The sequence below is a fragment of the Neoarius graeffei genome, chromosome 10, assembly GCF_027579695.1.
Source record: "Neoarius graeffei isolate fNeoGra1 chromosome 10, fNeoGra1.pri, whole genome shotgun sequence".
Taxonomy (NCBI): Eukaryota; Metazoa; Chordata; class Actinopteri; order Siluriformes; family Ariidae; genus Neoarius; species Neoarius graeffei.
Genome location: NC_083578.1, coordinates 69,182,547 through 69,203,228, shown reverse-complemented (window position 1 = coordinate 69,203,228; position 20,682 = coordinate 69,182,547). Strand labels below are relative to the sequence as shown.

The following is a 20,682-nucleotide window of genomic DNA, read 5'->3' as shown; positions in this document are numbered from 1 at the left end:
GTCCATCCCACACTGAGTTAAATCCGCTTTGGTGACGCTTTAAAGTGCCATTCCACCATTGGATGTATTTTTTTGGCATAAAATACAATATATTTTATGACAACATGACTAGACAGAGAAATCTTTTAGCTTCAAAATGATATATCAAACATAATTCTTTGACAACGACAAGTATATTAATTTTGCGACCAAAGTCACCTACCCTTTTAATTTCCGCGCGGTAGTGAAACGTGATGTCATCGGCAGGTTCCCCTTCTTGTGTACCACGTCACGTGTGACGCGGCACAGATTATCAGCAATGGCGGATAGAACGCGATTGTCAGCTTCGGAAAAGAAGCGAAGGAAAATAGCAAGTGATGCCCAAAGGAGACGGTCGATGGTGAATATCGGCACAGCAATCGACAAGTGGAAATTGCGTTCTATCCGCCATTGCTGATAATCTGTGCCACGTCACACGTGACGTGGCACAGATAAGTAAATATAGTAAGTAAATATAATAAGTAAAATATAGGGAAAGTGGGCGGCACGGTGGTGTAGTGGTTAGCGCTGTCGCCTCACAGCAAGAAGGTCCTGGGTTCGAGCCCCGGGGCCGGCGAGGGCCTTTCTGTGTGGAGTTTGCATGTTCTCCCCGTGTCCGCGTGGGTTTCCTCCGGGTGCTCCGGTTTCCCCCACAGTCCAAAGACATGCAGGTTAGGTTAACTGGTGACTCTAAATTGACCGTAGGTGTGAATGTGAGCGTGAATGGTTGTCTGTGTCTATGTGTCAGCCCTGTGATGACCTGGCGACTTGTCCAGGGTGTACCCCGCCTTTCGCCCGTAGTCAGCTGGGATAGGCTCCAGCTTGCCTGCGACCCTGTAGAAGGATAAAGCGGCTAGAGATAATGAGATGAGATGAGAGATAGGGAAAGTGTCATTGAATGAAATGTGTGGCACCCAGCTCTATGTTTGGCTCCCCAAGGTCAGTGCTTGTGCCTATTCCAGAACACTCTGCTGTTACTGCTGAGGTTCCTGACAAAGAGCTGCTTTCAATAATGATCAATTTTGCGACCAAAGTCACCTACCCTTTTAATTTCCTCGCGGTAGTGAAACGTGATGTCATCGGCAGGTTCCCCTTCTTGTGTACCACATCACGTGTGACGTGGCACAGATTATCAGCAATGGCGGATAGAACGCGATTGTCAGCTTCGGAAAAGAAGCGAAGGAAAACGGAAGTGGAAATCGCGTTCTATCCGCCATTGCTGATAATCTGTGCCACGTCGTACACAAGAAGGGGAACCTGCCAATGACAACATGTTAACATGTTTCACTACCGCACGGAAATTAAAAGGGTAGGTGACTTTGGTCGCAAAATTAATATACTTGTCGTTGTCAAAAAATGATGTTTGATATATCATTTTGAAGCTAAAAGATTTCTCTGTCTAGTCATGTTGTCATAAAATATATTGTATTTTATGCCAAAGAATACATCCAATGGTGGAATGGCGCTTTAACGTGTGCACCATTTCAGTGTCTTTGACGACATTCTTGGTTTGCATCCTAAATCGCTGTCTATGGAACAGCTAGTGCGCACTTTGGTCATGCGTTTGAGACGGGGCCTTTGGCTCAGCGGGACCCGGAAGTGACACCACGCACTCAGCCCCCGCTTGTGTAGTATGCTTGTCCGTATAACGGCTCAGTTAGCTCTCTCTCTCTCTCTGAGCGCTTCAGTTCTAATATCTGGATATTTTCCTCAAGTGGAATTCTGGTAGGTGAAATAAACTCGGTGTGTTTGTGGAGAAAGCGGCTTTTCATGTGTTTAGTGCGTGACTTTGGGGAGAATTATAAAACGGCCTTGTTTACCTGCGAGTCCCCGGACTGAAGTGAGCTGGTAGCGGTGCTCGGGTTCGTTCATCCGGGGAAGGAAGGAAGGAGAGAAATGAGGTTTTATTTTACTCAGAGCTCACAGGATATAACCTGGGAGCAAAACTTGTATGTATGACTTATCGTTTTGAGGATATTTGATGCAGGGTGGTATGGGTTTAAATGACATGTTTAACTCCTAGTTAAAGCAGTTAGCCTGCTGTGCTGCGGATTAGCGGCTTGAGCTAACGCTTGCTAAGCTAGCTTTTAAATTAGCCAACAATGCCGCGTCCGTGAGTGTAAACAAACTCCAATAACGGGTTGAGCCGAGCGGTTTACAGTCGCTCTCTGGTCGCTAAGCAGGCACTTTGTGGTGTTTTGTGTGTCGCTGTGGGTTATTAATAGGAGCGAGAGGAGTGCACAGCGAGTTGTTTTTCGTATCTGGAAAAACTCCAGTCTTGAGCTGGATGGGTGATTTTAGTCTGCGTTTCAGACTCATCTCTTGCTCCATCTATGGTGCTTTTGGCTCCCATTCAACATCAGTCCGTGACCAGAGTCACACTGAGACATGGCGAGCTTTGGCAGCTCTCAGATCAACTCACTTGAGCTAATCTTTCTTGTGATCTCTTGCCCTGTCTCCGGTCTCGTTTAATCCGTTAAACCGCAGCCGAAAGCTTTTCACTTCACTCCAGTACTGATTTGACCATCTGAGGAACAACACGGACAGAATCATCAGAACCGACCTCCAAAAGAATTCACCCTTAATACTGGCACTTCTTTTCACCTCAAAGTGTCAAGTACACACACACACACCACCTTGACCAGCAGCTGTAGGTTAGTGAAGTTCCCATTTCATCTCATCTCATCTCATTATCTCTAGCTACTTTATCCTGTTCTACAGGGTCGCAGGCAAGCTGGAGCCTATCCCAGCTGACTACGGGCGAAAGGCGGGGTACACCCTGGACAAGTCGCCAGGTCATCACAGGGCTGACACATAGGTGGTGTTTACATTAGACCGTATCCGTCTCGTTTTCATCGCGGATGCACTGTCCGTTCACATTAAAACGACTCCACAGGCGGAACAACTTGAATCCGCCAGGGCCCACGTATTCAACCCAGTTCGTATCTGATCTGGTGCTGTGTAAATATTGAGATACGAGGAAACGCAGTGCTGAGCTCTAGCTGACGTCGTCATTGGACAACATCACTGTGACATCCACCTTCCTGATTCGCTGGCGTTGGTCATGTGACGCGACTGCTGAAAAACGGCGCGGACTTCACTTCCTGCTATTGTTTCCGCCTTGTATCACCTTTTTGTTTTTCATTAAAGAGTATAAAAGTATGAATATAATGCTTTGCATTGTCATTCTTAATGTTGTTCATGGTAAGATGCAAATACTGCCCATTGTGTAGTTATGATTGTCTTTAGGCTTGCCATCCTTCCACTTGCAAGTGGTGAGTGACTTGCGCATGCCCGATATGCGCTGGGATCACACACACAGCGGCTCAGTCCCGAATCACTGCTCGTGCGCTTCACTCGCGCGCTCTGTGAGCTGCGCGGGGCCGGAGTGCGCACCCTCCAGAGGGCACTCGCTGTTCAGGGCGGAGTGATTTGGAGCGCAGCCGCTGAGGAGGAAGCGCTGAGCCGCACTGACACATTTCAACTTACGTGCCGTCTAATTAGTCATGTGATTAGCGTATCCGTGTATTGGCGTTGCTGTGTGCACGCGAATCGTTTTAAAAACGTTAATCTGATGATCCACTGATACGGTCTAATGTAAACACCACCTTAGAGTCACCAGTTAACCTAACTTAACCTGCATGTCTTTGGACTGTGGGGGAAACCGGAGCACCCGGCGGAAACCCACAGGGAGAACATGCAAACTCCACACAGAAAGGCCCTCGTCAGCCACGGGGCTCGAACCCGGACCTTCTTGCTGTGAGGCGACAGTGCTAACCACTACACCACCGTGCCGCCCATCAAAAATATTTTCTATATAAATTGTGTGCACTTGTCTAACTCCAACATTGTGTCTCCCCTTGCTGACCACCACCGTTGTTCCGATAGATATGATATGATGGTCTTAAGGAAAGCAGTGCCGATATTTTTAAACGTCTCCCGAGTTCACATTTTCGAACCCTGGTCTGTTTACCCTTGAAGTGCTGCTGGTTTAAGCATGTAAGAACAGCAAACACATTCAAGTGCAGACCAAAATAACTGATCTGAGGCCTGGTCCAAGCCAGGTGGTCTTCGTCCACTTCCAAGTGCACTTTAGGACGATCCGGTTACGCTGATGAAGAGATTTGACTCCGAATCAAGCCGACTGCAGGAACGAACCAAACATGTCGGGCATTATCGGTTGCGACACTATTTTGCAGATGTGACTCACGAAAGGACGGAACTGTAGCACTGAGGAAGTGTTCTGGATATTTGAACAGACAAAGAAAGAAATGGCAAAATGATGTGATTAGTCATCACACAATAATTTTATTAAATAATTATATAAACAGCTCTACTCCAAGATTTGTCTGTTCTTTTATCAGGGTTTTTTTTTTCTTTCACACACTTGGTAAATGTTTATGTACCTTTTTTGTCATACGAGTTGTTGTTGGGGTGGGGTTTTTTGGGGGGGGCTTATACACCCCTCAACTGACATAACATTACATTAATGACATTTGGCAGACACTTTTATCCAGAGCAATGTACAACATACCCAGAGCAGCCTGGGGAGCAGTTAGGGGTTGGGTGCCTTGCTCAAGGGCATTTCAGCTATTCCTGCTGGTCCAGGGAATTAAACTAGTGACCTTTTGGTCCTGAAGCTGCTTCCTGTAACCATTATGCCACGGCTTCCCTCACGTAATTTTCTGTTCAATTGTGTGCAGTATGAACCAACCCAAAACAAAAGTATATTCTGTATATTCACTCAGATGAATTAAACGTAAAAGCATCACTGTAATTTGGTTAAGAACAGGCCAACAAACAAAAATCTCAAGTCGGAAACTGACTCGGACAAAGCGGAAAGAACGATTAGCACAAATCAGCCATTCTAAGGGTGACCTGCACTGTTTGAAGTCTTCCTTCCCCCGCTTCAGTACCATATTGCTTCAACTTGTGTTTAATGAAACCATATTAACCAGCTACTGAGCAATAACACACTTTCTCGGTTGTGTCTCTTTAGTGTTTCTCTCTGCTCGTCCCCATTTCTGGTTTCCTCATGAGTGACGGGGAGTGTGACTTTTTCTGCTTCTTCCGCTGCTGCTGAGTTCGGCACATAGCCCCCCTGGGATACACGGTCCAGTCTGGGGCAGGTGGCGGCAGCAGCACCGAGGGCCGCTTGTTGGTGGAGAGCGGCGTTTGAGTCGGCGCACGGATAAGCCCCGAGGGCTATGTCTGTGGACATGAGCAGCCAAGCGTCCGACAGTAACGAGGAAGATTTCGAAGAGGAGGAAAATGAGGGCGCCGAGGAGGAAGATCAGGGTGATATGACTTATTATTATGAAGGTGTGGCTGGCGATGTGGAGCAAGCGGAACCTGATGCTTTCGACCCGGAAGAATACCAGTTCACATGTCTGACCTACAGAGAAAGCCAGAGACTGCTGACTGAGGAGGTCAACCATGTGTCCACCTCCCTTAAGGTTTGTATTTGTGGCGTGCGCGCATGGTTTCCATCAGGAAGATGCTTAGGTTGCGAGATGGGGCAGAAACCATGAAGAGTTTTCTTTTTGTTGCGTTTTGATTTTAATTGGAAGCCTTTCCATGTGAAGCGAAATGAACATCTATGTCTAGTGGTGACAGACTGATGGGTTATTTAGTTAATCCCATCTAGAAGATTTTTTTTTTTTTTTTAAGTGCTCCAGCTGCACTTCAGTTTTTTTTTTTTAAATGATTAACTCCTCTTTGATATCTGATTATAGTTCTATACATTGATGCTTGGGTCAAATTTTCTTAATCCAGTACTGTTCTCCGGGGGGGGGGGGAATTAAAACCCTTTCTAACACTACGTTCAGACTGCAACCTGAAACGACCCATATCCGATTTGTTGTGAAATCCGATTTTTTTATTAGGCCGTTCACATTACCAGTTATATGAGACTTGTATGCGATCTCCAATATGAACGGAAAACGACCCAAAAGTGTCCCGCATGCGCAAATTGACACGTAATAAGCACATCTACGTAATACGTAAACAAAAAAAAGCGCACTCTTCATGTTTAATGATTTTTGTTTGTTTGTTTAATTATCTGGTTAGTGTTAAAGTGTGAGGTCTCATGTGTGTTTTTGTTTCTGAACTGAAATGAAAACGTGTAGCCTGGTAACGAGGGTTGACTCCTAAATGTCTCTCTAATTTCTATATAAGTGCACTACATGTTACTAGGAAGTAATGGATTTTTAAACTCTATATAGTGCACTCGAGCTTCAGTAGGCAGTCATTTGGGATACGGCCGCTGTATTACCAAACTCTTAATTCAGGCTTAATAATTTGCACATATTTATTTTGTTATATTAATAAACTTTTTCTACATTTTTATAAATATTTATTTAGATTGTTTATAGCCAGCTGAATTCTGCAACTTCTCTCAGCACTGGCTCAAGGTGCAGAAACACCAGTGCAGTTTGCGATGGAGATGAGGCGAGACCTGGCGATGTGGTTTTTGTGGCGGCGGCGGAACTCGCACAATAATCTGATTAATGTGGGCAGCAGACTAATGAGACCGAAGGTGTCAAATTACTGGAAATTTCCAGAATAATCTTGTAATACAGGATGGTTTAAGTTATAAATCAGTTATAGAAACTGTTTTATTTAATCAGGCTAACAGATCAACATCCAGGTCCCTACCAAATCCACCATTAGCTTGATCAATTCTATAAAAGTCTATTTAAATTCTGAAAACTGTACAAATGTTGTTGTTTTCCACCAAAGAGGCGGGATTAGCCAACGCAGAATAGTGACGTTTGTCTCTTGTTGATGACGTGTAGGTCGCATGAATGCGACCTGTCTGGTCAGACTGCAGTCGCATGTGAAAATATCGGATATGCATCAGAATTAGGACCACATATCCAAGCGGCCTGGGTCGCATGTGAAAAAATCGGATCTGTGTCGTTCAGATTGTCAATAACAAATCGGATACAGGTCGCATATGGGCAAAAAAATCGGATATGGGTCGTTTCAGGGTGCAGTCTGAACGTAGTCTAAGTACTTCTCTGTACTTTCTCAGTACTTCTGATTTGCAAAGTGCTCAGTTTGTGAAATAGCCTTGAACCTGCCCTCCCCAATGTACAGATTATTAGATGATGATGATGATGATATATTTTGAGTTTTCATTTAAATAAAAAAGCCTGCAAATATAATGATGCAAATCAAGGCTCGGAATGTGAGTGAACATCTTTCGTGTCTGCACGTGATTAAAACAAGCTAATTTACTAGCAGGTAAATAATTGTCTGTGTGTGTTGGACAGCAGGATATTTAGTTTATATTTTGCAGTATACTGTACTTGTTCTGTTCCTGCGCCTGAAAAATAAAGCAGCAGATTCCGCTGCAGACCATTAAAGCATCATTTATTTATTTATTTATCTCTTTACCCCCACACGCTTCAGCACTGCAGGTGGGCAGAATTGACTCACTGAACTGTCTGATGTCAAGTACACTGGGAGGAAACCCCGCTGTGTTCACGCGTGTGTGGTTCTGCATATTTTAATGTGACCTGGCACTGGTGCGACTGTGTGGGCTGCAGTGTCGCAGCTGCTTTTCTTGAACCCGGAGAAGCTTTATCAGGTTGAAATCTTGCACTGGAAGCATGCAGGGAGATGCTTCCTGAAGTCAAGAGCCAAGCCTTTAATTGTGCAACATTAGTGCAAGCTTTTCTTCATTCTGTCTAAGAAATGGCACACAAATGCTTGGAAAGAGTTGTTTATACAACTCTTTAAGAGCTACTAGAATAGAATAGAATGCCTTTGTCACTATACACATGTACAATGAGATTAAAGCATCTCCAATAACGGTGCAAAACAGCGTGTAGAGAGAGAGAGAGGAAGGGGGGTGTAAGGGGGGTAAGGTGCACAGTCTGAGGTGTATGTGTTGTGTTACACGTTATGGAGTAAAGTATTGCACAGAGACAGTCACATTATAAATTATTGCACGAGAGAGTCACATAAGATAAAATATTACACATTATGAAGTATTGTAAGGTAAGGTGCACAGACTTGAGGTGTATGTGTTGTGTGTAAGGTGCACAGTCCTGAGGTGTATGTGTTGCGTTTCACATTATGGAGTGTGGTGTTGCACATTATAAAAGTATTGCACAGAGAGAGTCACCTTATAAAGTACTGCACATTATAAAATAGTAAAATAAATAGACTATAAAGTCAGAGCATATCCAAGTTCAGGGCGGTTATGGCTTTTGGAAAGAAGCGTTTTTTTAATCGATTTGTCTTTGTCCTGATGCACCTGTAGCGCCTCCCTGAGGGCAACAGGTCGAACAGATCAAAGCCAGGGTGGGAGCTGTCCTTGATAATATTCTTAGCTCTGCTAAGGCAGCGGGAGGTGTAAATGTCCATCAGGGAGGGGAGAGGGCAGCCAATGATCTTCTGTGCTGCCTTAACTACCCTCTGGAGCCTCTCCCTGTCTACAGCAGTGCAGCTGCCGTACCATACTGTAATACAGTACGTCAGCATGCTCTCAATGGATGAGCGGTAGAAGGTCAGCAGCAGACCTGGTAGAATTCATGATAATGTAACAAGAGCGTGATGCTAAGTTTGTTAGTGTTATCATGTATCTTATTTTTAACAAAGGTAACGTTGCATGACAAGAAGTTGGGTGTCGACCTTTGGGGCCTGAGACATTCAAATGTGGCAGATGGTTTATATGGTTCACGTACTTTCAGAACACATCTTTGCTCTGGTCTGTTAGACCAACACCCAACCCTTCACCCAACACGAGTGAGAATGAGGCCTGGGAAACGTGTAGATTTAGAGATCAGCTTCTGGTGGGAGGTTTAACAGTAGACCATTTTTTGAAATTTTCATTTCTATCACTGTAATGAAACCTGCAAAGCAACAGATGTATTCAGATGTGGGTTTTTGTTTGTTTTTGCTTTGATTGTTTTCTATAGGTTTCCTGAATGCAGCGTGCAGAACTGAAATATGCTCCATCATTAAGTACTGCGTTAAACTCCTTAAGACCCATTTAACATCAATTTAAGTTCAGCATCAAAGACTTGCTGCTGTTACGTCTTGTTACAACAAGCTTTCGAAAGTAGTGACTGGTCCCCGAAAACTGTCTGATCTGTAAAAAGGACCGAAATGCACATTTACATCATAGACTGGCAAATAATGTGTGATTGGCAAGGTGTTTAGCGACTGTTGATGCACATGGTGTTGGAAGTCCGGTTGTTCTTTAAGTTTTTCAGGAGAAGCCATTTAAAGGTGCTGACTGCAAAGTCTCATCTCATTATCTGTAGCCGCTTTATCCTGTTCTACAGGGTCGCAGGCAAGCTGGAGCCTATCCCAGCTGACTACGGGCGAAAGGCGGGGTACACCCTGGACAAGTCGCCAGGTCATCACAGGGCTGACACATAGACACAGACAACCATTCACACTCACATTCACACCTACGGTCAATTTAGAGCCACCAGTTAACCTAACCTGCATGTCTTTGGACTGTGGGGGAAACCGGAGCACCCGGAGGAAACCCACACGGACACGGGGAGAACATGCAAACTCCACACAGAAAGGCCCTCGTCAGCCACGGGGCTCGAACCCGGACCTTCTTGCTGTGAGGCGACAGCGCTAACCACCACACCACCGTGCCGCCGACTCATCTGAAAAATATAAATATATTAAAAAAAATTTCTTTTGTGCATGGCGTTTTCCAATGGCTCACAAAAATATTGTGTGGACGAGATGTGATCATTTTGATGTCCTGAGGGTCGCTTTTCTCCAAATTGGGACTCTCTTCCTACCTCTTGAGGTAAACTGTATGGCCCTACGGAAACAGCCAAACGCAAGGAGCTTTAACGAATTGGCATAATTATGGAACTGTGTCACACCAAGATGGCAACGCGTGGGAAACATCGTGACACTGCATCAACCTCGGGGAGTTTTGAGTCGCAGGTGTAATTTGTGGTTGACGTTCATGAATAAATCTGAAACAAAAGACGAATATGTCTTTTGTGTTCTCGTTTCTTTCTCTGTAATACCATAACATTAACTCCATACTCGCTATCGTAGAGTCAAGCCCATGCTTTATAAGGCTAAGATAGCTAAGCACTAGCTAGAATGCAAAAGTCCTGTGAAATTGAGTTATCTGTCCAGAAAAATGATGTCATCTGGCCTTGCTCTATGTTGCACTCGCACTCACTAGGCAGGCTTTCCTTTACTTTTCCGCTGGCTTTTAGCTAATGGGAGAGCGGAGTCTGCCATGTTTGCCCGTTCCGACTTATTTTAGTTAAAAGTAGGTCAAAATCGCCCCACGGTGGTCACGTGATATTGTTGCTTGCTTCGGCAGTCTCCGGAATGGTAAAACGCGGGACACGTTTTATCTCGGCAAAACATTTGCACACAGGATACACAGTGTGTGCAGCAGCGAGACATCTCAACTCCAATAGAAATAGAATATTTTGACCAGAATTCAACTTTGCAGTCAATACCTTTAACTGGAATTATAATAACGAGACCCCACTGGCTGAGCGTCGCTTGGTAAACAAGCTAACTGGCTTTCTTACTATTTCGCTGACAAATTCAGTGTTGCCTTGACCTTAAGACTTTATTGCAATCATTATGTGCGGTCTCGCTGATCGTAGAGTGGAATACTGCAGTGTTTTTCCGAGCCTGATCTTTGTTTTCATCTGCAGCAAATATGTAATTAGATTAGCGTACACTAGAATTTTGTTATGTTTTCCTGTACTAAGACGAGCACGGAAAAACCTGTTTATACAAATCGAACTTCTAAGGGATGTTGTTGGATTCCGTTAATAAACTATTTTTAGTGTAATGCATAAATTAATTCCGAAGTCAAAGATAAAATCCCCCCCCCCCCCCCCCCCCCCTTCTGTATTTCCCCAGGTGTCACCAGCTGTAGCCAAACTGGTGCTTGTACATTTCCACTGGCAAGTGTCACAAATACTAGACAGGTAAGATAACGTGCATACAAACTTCTCTGAATAAATACAAAAAGGGGAAGAGCTGATATTTGTATTTCCTCTGTGTGTTATAGGTACAAGTCCAATTCGTCTCAGTTGTTTTGTGAGGCCCAGGTTCAGCCCATAACCACCTGCCGATCTCTCACTGTAAGTAGGTGGTGGTGGTGGCTTGTTTGAGCAGAAGAAAGGAATCTATAAAAAATATTTACGAATAGCAGAGCAGTGCGTTAGGGCTGCACAGTAAATCATCGTTTTGTTCAATATTAAAATCACAATTATTCCGTCAACTTGAACAAAGTCATTTTATTGCACTTTATCTTCCGATCAGCAGAAGAGAAACGGTTTCACGTAGTGCGTCATATTCCTTCAAACGTCTTAATCTTCAAATAGGTGGGTTGCATCCACCTCATTAGATATGCAAAACATGAAGTGGTGGTCAGCTAAGCTCACTGTTCACAAAGCGTTACTATCGGTGGGGCGCCTTGCTAGTCGTTAAAATGCCCTACGCTGGTGTTTTGCACTGTTCGAATCAAACCGTGAAGGGATGAGAATTTTCCGCCGATCGGCAGATTTCCGACTTTTTCAGACCAAAATGATCGTTTTTGAGATCGATATAAATCCGTTGAGAAATTTTCGGGGGGGAATATGATTAACGATCTGTGGTCACCTTATAACGCAGACATCCCAAGTCTCCCGGAACTTCCGGGATTCTCCTGCATATTGATAGAAGCGAGCAAGAGCGTGCGTGCGCAACATTAAGGTCTGCATCACGCATCTTAGAATGTGCGAGGGAGACTGTGTGCAGTGTTGCCAGATAGTGCTGACGTTTTCCAGCCCAAAATATGTTCAAAACCCACCAAAATGCACTTAAAACCCCACCCAATGTGGCAACACTGCCCGTGTGCCTGTTCATGTAGCACATGCCAGACAAAGAGCATCCTGATTGGGTTACTCAGCAAAATAAGCCAATCAGCTTTGAGTGTGGGCGGGCTTTTATCCCTTTTCTCGAGGACTGGCGTTTTCAGTTGAGTCAGTGCAGCCTACAGGATTGGCATGGCAGAGAGAGAGCGCGCGCCCCAAAAAACCAAAGTACAAAACCCACTTCACCTCAGATTACACAAAAGAATCTCCCTGTCTAATAAGGGTCAACAATAATGACAGTTTCGCGTGATATACTGTTTGCAGCAGCATTGCCCACCGTGGCTTAAATGATTGTAAAGGACATGTTGAGGTGAGGACTGTCATTTCATGTGCATTATATTTAGGTCTACAACAGGCTGTCATGAAAAGACCAAACTTATTGAAGATTTCCATAAAGTAACAGTGTATGACTATACATCATATATATCACATATATATCAAATACACGTCATATATAAGTGTGTATCTTTTTATAAACGGGGTTAGCTTATCTAATGTAGCATGTTGGGGAGAATCATAGTCTCGTATCTATATTTCTGATAAAATTTTAGGTATGATACCGTGTATAACTCTCCTCCTTATTGCTCATTTCATAGGGGATGGGGGGGGTTGCTGGCGTGTGCCGCGCGGGAGCGTCTGCCCAAATTTTTTAGGCCGAGATGAACTTAGTTTTTGATTTTAAAAAAATTTCCAATATGTAATGCCAATTGTACATGCCTGTTCTTTAGTTCAAAATCACCATCTCGATCTTCAAATTGACCATATGGTATCTGTATTACATTACACAACATCCTGTCCAGATAAAACCTAGTTAGTACACAAAACAGTTGAAAGGGAAGTGATGAGTGATGTTGAATGTTGCCTGCTTAATATGCAAGACCTCCTGCTACCATGATAACATCAGAAGAAAGCTTCAGAGAATTATATGATAGAACTTTTTTCTGGTTTGCACTTCATTTTAAAGGATTAGACTATTTAAAGACATGAATAGCAGAAATATAATACTGTAGAGCTCGTTTATATTAAAAGGTGCATTGATTTCAAAAAATCATCAAATGTGAATGGTACAAGTCTCTTGTACCATATTAATCATTTTCACCTGGGAGTCCACCAGGAAGGGGAATTTATTTCCGAATACATTGCAACTTTTTGCTGATAAAATATATATATATATATATATATAGCCAAAAATCATTAGCCCTTGGAACCCCACCCTGTTTTTTTCAGACTTTTTAAATATTTTTCATTCTCTTACCTGGTGATAAAAGTTTCTTTCAGATTCCCTGTGAAGTGATGAAAAAAAGGGTGAAAGAGCAAAGGATTTTACTAAAAGATGATGAGAGAGGTGGCTCTTGAACCTTTCTCTGCGATCGAAGGGAGCCAATTCAAAGAACGCTCGAGTTTGCAGTGATCACTTTGAAAGATTTGTAAATTTCCTCCAATTTATTTTTGCTTGAATTCGCAAGTGACTTTTCTCGCCGTTTTCTGTTATTTTGTGACGTTTTGAGCGTAATGAAAGAGCCAGGCTTTTATGGATGTGCAGTGTCCAAAAGAGAAACACGAATTAGTACATCTTCTCTTCTGCGGATGCTGAACCTCCGTCGCCTTGACACTGTCCTCCGATGCAGTCGTCTCCATTGGTTTGGACACGTCCAACGCAGTAATTCTTGGATCGACAGATGTCCTACCGTGGAAGTTGAAGGAGCGAACAACCGTGGCCGACCTCGAAAAAGCTGGAAAGAATCTGTCGGTGCTGACTTGAAGCTATGGAATATCGCAACTCAAGACCGTGCTGAATAGAGAGCTCTGCTGAAGACCGCTAGTCATACACGCGTCTGACGTTTCAACTGACTCAAAACGGATAGTGTGAGTGTAGTGTGTTTTGAAGTTCAGGAGACGCTCAAGTCCTCAGATGTGTTTTTGTTTCCTGCTTGATCGTGGTCGCCATATTGTAAACTGATGCGTCTGTTTTCACCAGTGTTGGGCATGTTACTTTCAAAAAGTAATTAGTTATAGTTACTAGTTACTTTTCCCAAAAAGTAACGGAGTTAGTAATGGAGTTACTTTGTCATAAAAGTAACTAATTACCAGGGAAAGTAATTATTCCGTTACATTTTGTTCCCCCTCAAAAAAAATCAAATTCAATTAGTGTAATCATAATAAAAGTGAATGTTAAATGTGTTTAATGACTGAAATGGACACTTAACAGAACCAATTAGTAACGTTATCTACACTATATTAATATTTTTGTGGGACAATGTGAGAAGACATCAAATGTAATATATTTTTGTAGTTATTAAAATTATGTTACTAATTACTGGCCACTGACGAGGACAAACGCTTTGTTCCTCGACATAATGTGCATTGCACGTAAACACTCTTGCCTTTTATTTCAAGTAATGAAAAGTCCTGGCTGTATTTCCAGTGTGAAAGCGCAGTGCTGGGCTGACCGCTCGCTATCGCTGGCTCTTCCGATTGAAAGAGCGTGCAGTAGGCGTGGCCTACCTACGTATGTTGTCCAAATCTACTCTGATTGGCTTACTGTGCCGTTGTCTCGTGTCTCCCCGCCCCACACTAAAGCAGAGTAAAGAAAGGCTGAACGAGCAGCGTGCCAGATGAGAACAGCTTTAATAAAGTAACGCATAGTATTTTATTGTAAGTAACGGGAACGGCGTTATAATAATGTAAAAAGTAATTAGTTAGATTACTCGTTACTAAAAAAAGTAACACCGTTAGTAACGCCGTTTATTTCTAACGCCGTTATTCCTATCACTGGTTTTCACTTTATTGATCAGGATGTCTGAGCAGTCTTTACAAGCATGATGATGTAGACTGGGCTCCTACACTGAACTAGAGAGATAAGATAACTGAGACGGTCCATGGAAACACAAAAGCAGAGCTCGCAAATTAACAGCAGGAAACTAGCCTGGCAAGCCAGACTAAATGTGAATATTTAGTCTGGCCTCGATCCGTAGACATTTCCGAAGGGTGTGGGAGGAACAAACCACTGTCTTTCAAACTGTCTCTGTGCGTATAGGCCAACGCTCTGACCAATCAGCGCAACAGTGACTGTGACGTAGTCAGAGCGACAGAAAGCAGTGGGGGAGGCCTTGAAATTAAATAATTTTTCAAAATGCGTATTAATTAATAAACAGGTTCTAGATATTAAGAAGTTTGGAGATAATGACCACAAGTTTGGAGTCTGTACCACATACACTTTTTTTTTTTTTTCCCCCCAAGTGTTTTTCAAGGGTTTGCCTAAATTGTTTTTGAGAGTTTTTATTTAGTGGTGTTTGGTGAAATAATTTCCCTTAAATTTAAAATAACGGGAAAATAAGAAACAATCAAAAAGTAATGTTTCAAAGCTGTTTATTAATTCTTCGTACTGCACAAACTAGCCCCATCCTTTTGGCTACGAGCGGAGCCAGCTGGTAGATCAGACTTTTGCCATAGCCGGTCGGCAAAACAGCGAAAACGTCCTTCTTGAAAAGGAATGAGCGGAGAGCCTCTTCCTGCTCATGTTTCAATGAAAACTCCAAATCTAATTCTTCTAAAACTGATTCCAAAGCGGAGTCAAACGCGCGCTGTTCACTAGCCGTAGCCATCTTTCCTGCTGCGCTTTCTCCAGCGTCACGCAGCTTTGTCATCACTCCTGCAGAAGCCCGCCCAAAGAATCCAAACAAAAACCTTGCGTTGTGATTGGCAGGCACGATTTGATGCCCGGGGTGTTTTTGTTTATATGGTGCAAGGCTAGACCCACTCGCTAGGCAAAAATATTTTTGGCCGCTAGGCAGGTGGGTCTAGTTTATTAGGCTAGCAGGAAACTGCTTCCCTGGCCGTGCAGTTACAGTGAGCCGTGATAACTTCTCCGTCCTGTTTCACCAATACCCAGGTCTTTAAAGGGGATTCTGTAGATCTTTGTGAATGATTTACCTGGAAGAGAAGAGCAGGGAGGATTGAGAATCGAGCGGCTGTGGTTTGTTTAAATCCAGTACTTAAACTTGTAGCATCCTAGCAATCAAAGACGCGTCCAAAAAGCCCAGAAATTCCGACTTACCTGGGCATAAATGATACAGGATTTATCGTGTAGTGTCCTGATTCCCAGATCTTTAACCCAGCCACATATAAAAAGTTGTACTTACTCCTCCATGCTCTTCCAGGTTTTCATCTGTTTGTCCGCGTAGAACGATGTCTGCAGCACCAGGTAGTTTGAGATGTCGGGGAAATCAACAGATGGATAATTTTCCAACTCGTAGGAAAAATCCTTCTTTGTGAACGTGTAAAAATCTATCCCATTGCAGAGAGCAACTTTCTGAACGTAGCTTGACCATGCGTTGGCCTCTAAACTGCGAAAATAGCCGGAGACGGTTTCACGTGCTCTTCACATAACGGCAGCCAAATTGGTTCGTCTGACCACCACGTCATTCACCGGACGTAAAGTCAAAAGCAAAAGTCATGTGACTGAATGCAGCCTATTAAAGGGTATTTCTTAGTCACATTAAAGGGGAACTGAAGGCAATTTTTTTATTATCAAAATTCTATTTATCTCATTTTATAAAATGTAGGAATGCATTTCTGACAGCTATTTTGTCACTGCTATAGCAAGTTATGAGTGTTTTGAAATATGCTCTATAATATATCAGTCCGTATGTCAAAGCAATGGCCGTAAACGAGATTCGCTGAGACCTGTGCGAGACTTCATAGGACGGAAGTAAAACGTACAGTGGAAATCAAAGTGGCCAACATTGTCAAAAGACGCGCGCGCCTTCTTTCGAATGCTGATGTAATCAAGCCGGAAGTTTTCCCTGTGTCCGAAATCGCTCCCTACTCACTATATAGAGCACTAGATGGTGGGGACGCCATTTTGTAGCGCTGTCCGAAGCCTTAGTGAGTTTGTGTGGGAAATGCACTCAGTATAATATGTATTTATCACCAAAATACATGCATGTATTTTGTTATTTTGAAAACCCACCAGCCGCCTGATCTGGCACGTTTTAATTGTGCGACAGTAATAACGTAAATACCAGCGTGACGGACTCGTCCTTATCCTGTCGTCTTTCCAACTCTTCTTTATTCCACGTTGGTTCAAAGTCATATGGAATAATCTCCATCACTGATGAAGCTGGCAAATCTCGAACTTAATCTAAATTGGAATGATATGGCGATCTGGCTGCTGTGTAAACGGTTTTCAAAATGGTGGCACTGACACTTCATGTTTGAAGTCTCGCACAAGTCTCATGAAGATCGCGCGGATGAGCGACACCTGCCTTGGACCATACAAACTACATTCAACATGGCTAAAAACCGAAAAGGCCGATAAGTGTACAACCCCGATTTCAAAAAAGTTGGGACAAAGTACAAATTGTAAATAAAAACAATGCAATAATTTGCAAATCTCAAAAACTGATATTGTATTCACAATAGAACATAGACAACATATCAAATGTCAAAAGTGAGACATTTTGAAATTTCATGCCAAATATTGGCTCATTTGAAATTTCATGACAGCAACACATCTCAAAAAAGTTGGGACAGGGGCAATAAGAGGCTGGAAAAGTTAAAGGTACAAAAAAGGAACAGCTGGAGGACCAAACTGCAACTCATTAGGTCAATTGGCAATAGGTCATTAACATGACTGGGTATAAAAAGAGCATCTTGGAGTGGCAGCGGCTCTCAGAAGTAAAGATGGGAAGAGGATCACCAATCCCCCTAATTCTGCAACGACAAATAGTGGAGCAATATCAGAAAGGAGTCCGACAGTGTAAAATTGCAAAGAGTTTGAACATATCATCTACAGTGCATAATATCATCAAAAGATTCAGAGAATCTGGAAGAATCTCTGTGCGCAAGGGTCAAGGCCGGAAAACCATACTGGGTGCCCGTGATCTTCGGGCCCTTAGACGGCACCGCATCACATACAGGCATGCTTCTGTATTGGAAATCACAAAATGGGCTCAGGAATATTTCCAGAGAACATTATCTGTGAACACAATTCACCGTGCCATCCGCCGTTGTCAGCTAAAACTCTATAGTTCAAAGAAGAAGCCGTATCTAAACGTGATCCAGAAGCGCAGACGTCTTCTCTGGGCCAAGGCTCATTTAAAATGGACTGTGGCAAAGTGGAAACTGTTCTGTGGTCAGACGAATCAAAATTTGAAGTTCTTTATGGAAATCAGGGACGCCGTGTCATTCGGACTAAAGAGGAGAAGGACGACCCAAGTTGTCATCAGCGCTCAGTTCAGAAGCCTGCATCTCTGATGGTATAGGGTTGCATTAGTGCGTGTGGCATGGGCACCTTACACATCTGGAAAGACACCATCAATGCTGAAAGGTATATCCAGGTTCTAGAGCAACATATGCTCCCATCCAGACGATGTCTCTTTCAGGGAAGACCTTGCATTTTCCAACATGACAATGCCAAACCACATACTGCATCAATTACAGCATCATGGCTGCGTAGAAGAAGGGTCCGGGTACTGAACTGGCCAGCCTGCAGTCCAGATCTTTCACCCACAGAAAACATTTGGCGCATCATAAAACGGAAGATACGACAAAAAAGACCTAAGACAGTTGAGCAACTAGAATCCTACATTAGACAAGAATGGGTTAACATTCCTATCCCTAAACTTGAGCAACTTGTCTCCTCAGTCCCCAGACGTTTACAGGCTGTTGTAAAGAGAAAAGGGGATGTCTCACAGTGGTAAACATGGCCTTGTCCCAACTTTTTTGAGATGTGTTGTTGTCATGAAATTTAAAATCACCTAATTTTTCTCTTTAAATGATACATTTTCTCAGTTTAAACATTTGATATGCCATCTATGTTCTATTCTGAATAAAATATGGAATTTTGAAACTTCCACATCATTGCATTCCGTTTTTATTTACAATTTGTACTTTGTCCCAACTTTTTTGGAATCGGGGTTGTAATATAATATGCCAATACGAGTCACAATATATAAGGTTACTAAAACCGAAACCGTAATTGGATAACACGTTAATTAAGAGAAAAGGCAAGTTTAAAAATGACTTCAGTTCCCCTTTAATTGATTGTATCTTTTGCTCCATGTCTGTGGATCTTCAGTTTCACCCGTGTAGCTGAATGAAATTGCTTCTCTCTGCAGGTTCAGTGTTTAAGATGCAGAAACCAAACAGTGGTCAAGGCTCGCTCTGATTGGTCAGACAGCTGAAACTCAATGGGGAGCTTGTGATTTAACATAGCAGAGATGCTAAGAACCAAGATTTAGGCTTTTGGTTAACTTCAGGAAAGCTCATAAGTCACCGAAGACGATTAATCTAGGAAGATGACAGTAATGGTCAGGATTAAAACTGGAATAACAGTTCGGTCCTGCTGCAGGTGTTTTTATTATTACTATTCTCTCGTGGCAGAACACTTTCATACCGTGTGCTTACTGCGTGTGTAGGCCGTGGCATCGTTGCAGTGTGGTGTGTGTCTGCAGTTTGTACGGAGAGAAGTGCTGCTCTCTCTACCATGTCAGCACTCCTTCTGCAAATCCTGCTGGGAGCAGCACTGCACCGTGCTGGTCAAAGACGGCATAGGAGTGGGTAAGCACACACACACAGCTGTATGCACAGATGTGGTTCGGGGTTTGTCTAATTCTACTTTGTCATTGAGTGTTTGTTGATTCTTGAACACTCCAGCATATGCATCGTCTTGTCTCGGCGCTCTTGTCTTTTGTTTGTCTAAATCACTTGTCAAGATATTTCACCGTTTGAATTCGACAAAGGCGTTTGTGAACTTTCAGGGATCTCGTGCATGGCTCAGGACTGTTCTCTTCAAATGCCAGAGGATTTCGTCCTGCCCCTGCTGCCCAGCGAAGAACTAAAGGACAAACACAGACGCTACCTCTTCAGGGACTATGTGGAGGTATTGTCTGTCTGTCTGTTTATACATTAAATTTGAAAAAAAAAAAACCACACAACGAATCGTAAGTGGATGGACTAGGGTTGTCACCAAACCACAATGTTGTAATCGCGATTCTTGGTGCCAAAACAAAACTAAAGATAAAACTAGAAGGGCACTCGGCAAGCGCAGACCTCCATCAAGGACAATAGTGGACTCTTCTGTGATCCACAGCCACTTTATATGTCTGGATATATTTCCAAAATGATCAGAATTATGTGCCTACATGTGTATCTGAGTACCCGTCCATTGTGGATTTTGATATGCGGCTATCGTGTTTCTATATTGGCTATGTTTCGTCCATTTACTTTTGTCCCCTTTTGTGAACTTGACTGCCATCTACTGGGCTTTAAGATGTATGGCAAATCCCATGTTTTGCAACATTCGCAAAAGGGAAAATAAATTTACGGGTCAACTTGGATCCGCTCCAGAATTTAACAGGTTCTTTCTTGGCCCATGCTAAAGCTAGCCGCACACTACGCCGATCCACGCGATACCGAACCGACCCATTTCAGAGCTGACTCCCGACAGGGCACGCACATATCCCCGACTAACTCACGACTGTTGACGAGTGCAGTCGCGATTGAAGCGACACCAAACGAGATTATGCGAACTAAGCATCATAACAAACATTCCGCTAAATATCACGTGACAACTTAATAGCTTTGTGATTGGCTATTGGATATAGTTACTGTTAAATCCAACACTTGAAGATGCTACAGGCTGAATTACAAATGACACAACATGGAATATGTAGCGCCCTATCTAGGCTGCATGAGCTATTATTTCCAACCTTAAATAGTGCACTTATATAGGGGAGTTAAAGCAATTTGGAATTCAGCCACACAACTTGAGCAGTGGCTT

General features: G+C 43.2%; 1 protein-coding gene across 2 annotated transcripts in view; it reads left to right on the top strand.

The window, feature by feature from the left end:
• Nucleotides 1-1,619: 1,619 nt before the first annotated feature.
• arih2 (ariadne homolog 2 (Drosophila)) overlaps nt 1,620-20,682 on the top strand; it is a 48,318-nt gene continuing 29,255 nt past the window's right edge. Inside the window, exons 1-6 of one of the 2 annotated variants that reach the window (XM_060932178.1) lie at nt 1,620-1,743; nt 5,018-5,474; nt 10,900-10,967; nt 11,051-11,123; nt 19,319-19,460; nt 19,661-19,782. In XM_060932178.1, the coding sequence (XP_060788161.1) occupies nt 5,226-5,474; nt 10,900-10,967; nt 11,051-11,123; nt 19,319-19,460; nt 19,661-19,782 (654 nt within the window). In that variant the 5' untranslated portion in view covers nt 1,620-1,743; nt 5,018-5,225. Of the gene's footprint in view, nt 1,744-2,135; nt 2,673-5,017; nt 5,475-10,899; nt 10,968-11,050; nt 11,124-19,318; nt 19,461-19,660; nt 19,783-20,682 lie in introns of those variants that run through there. The other variant, XM_060932179.1, reaches the window with a different exon arrangement.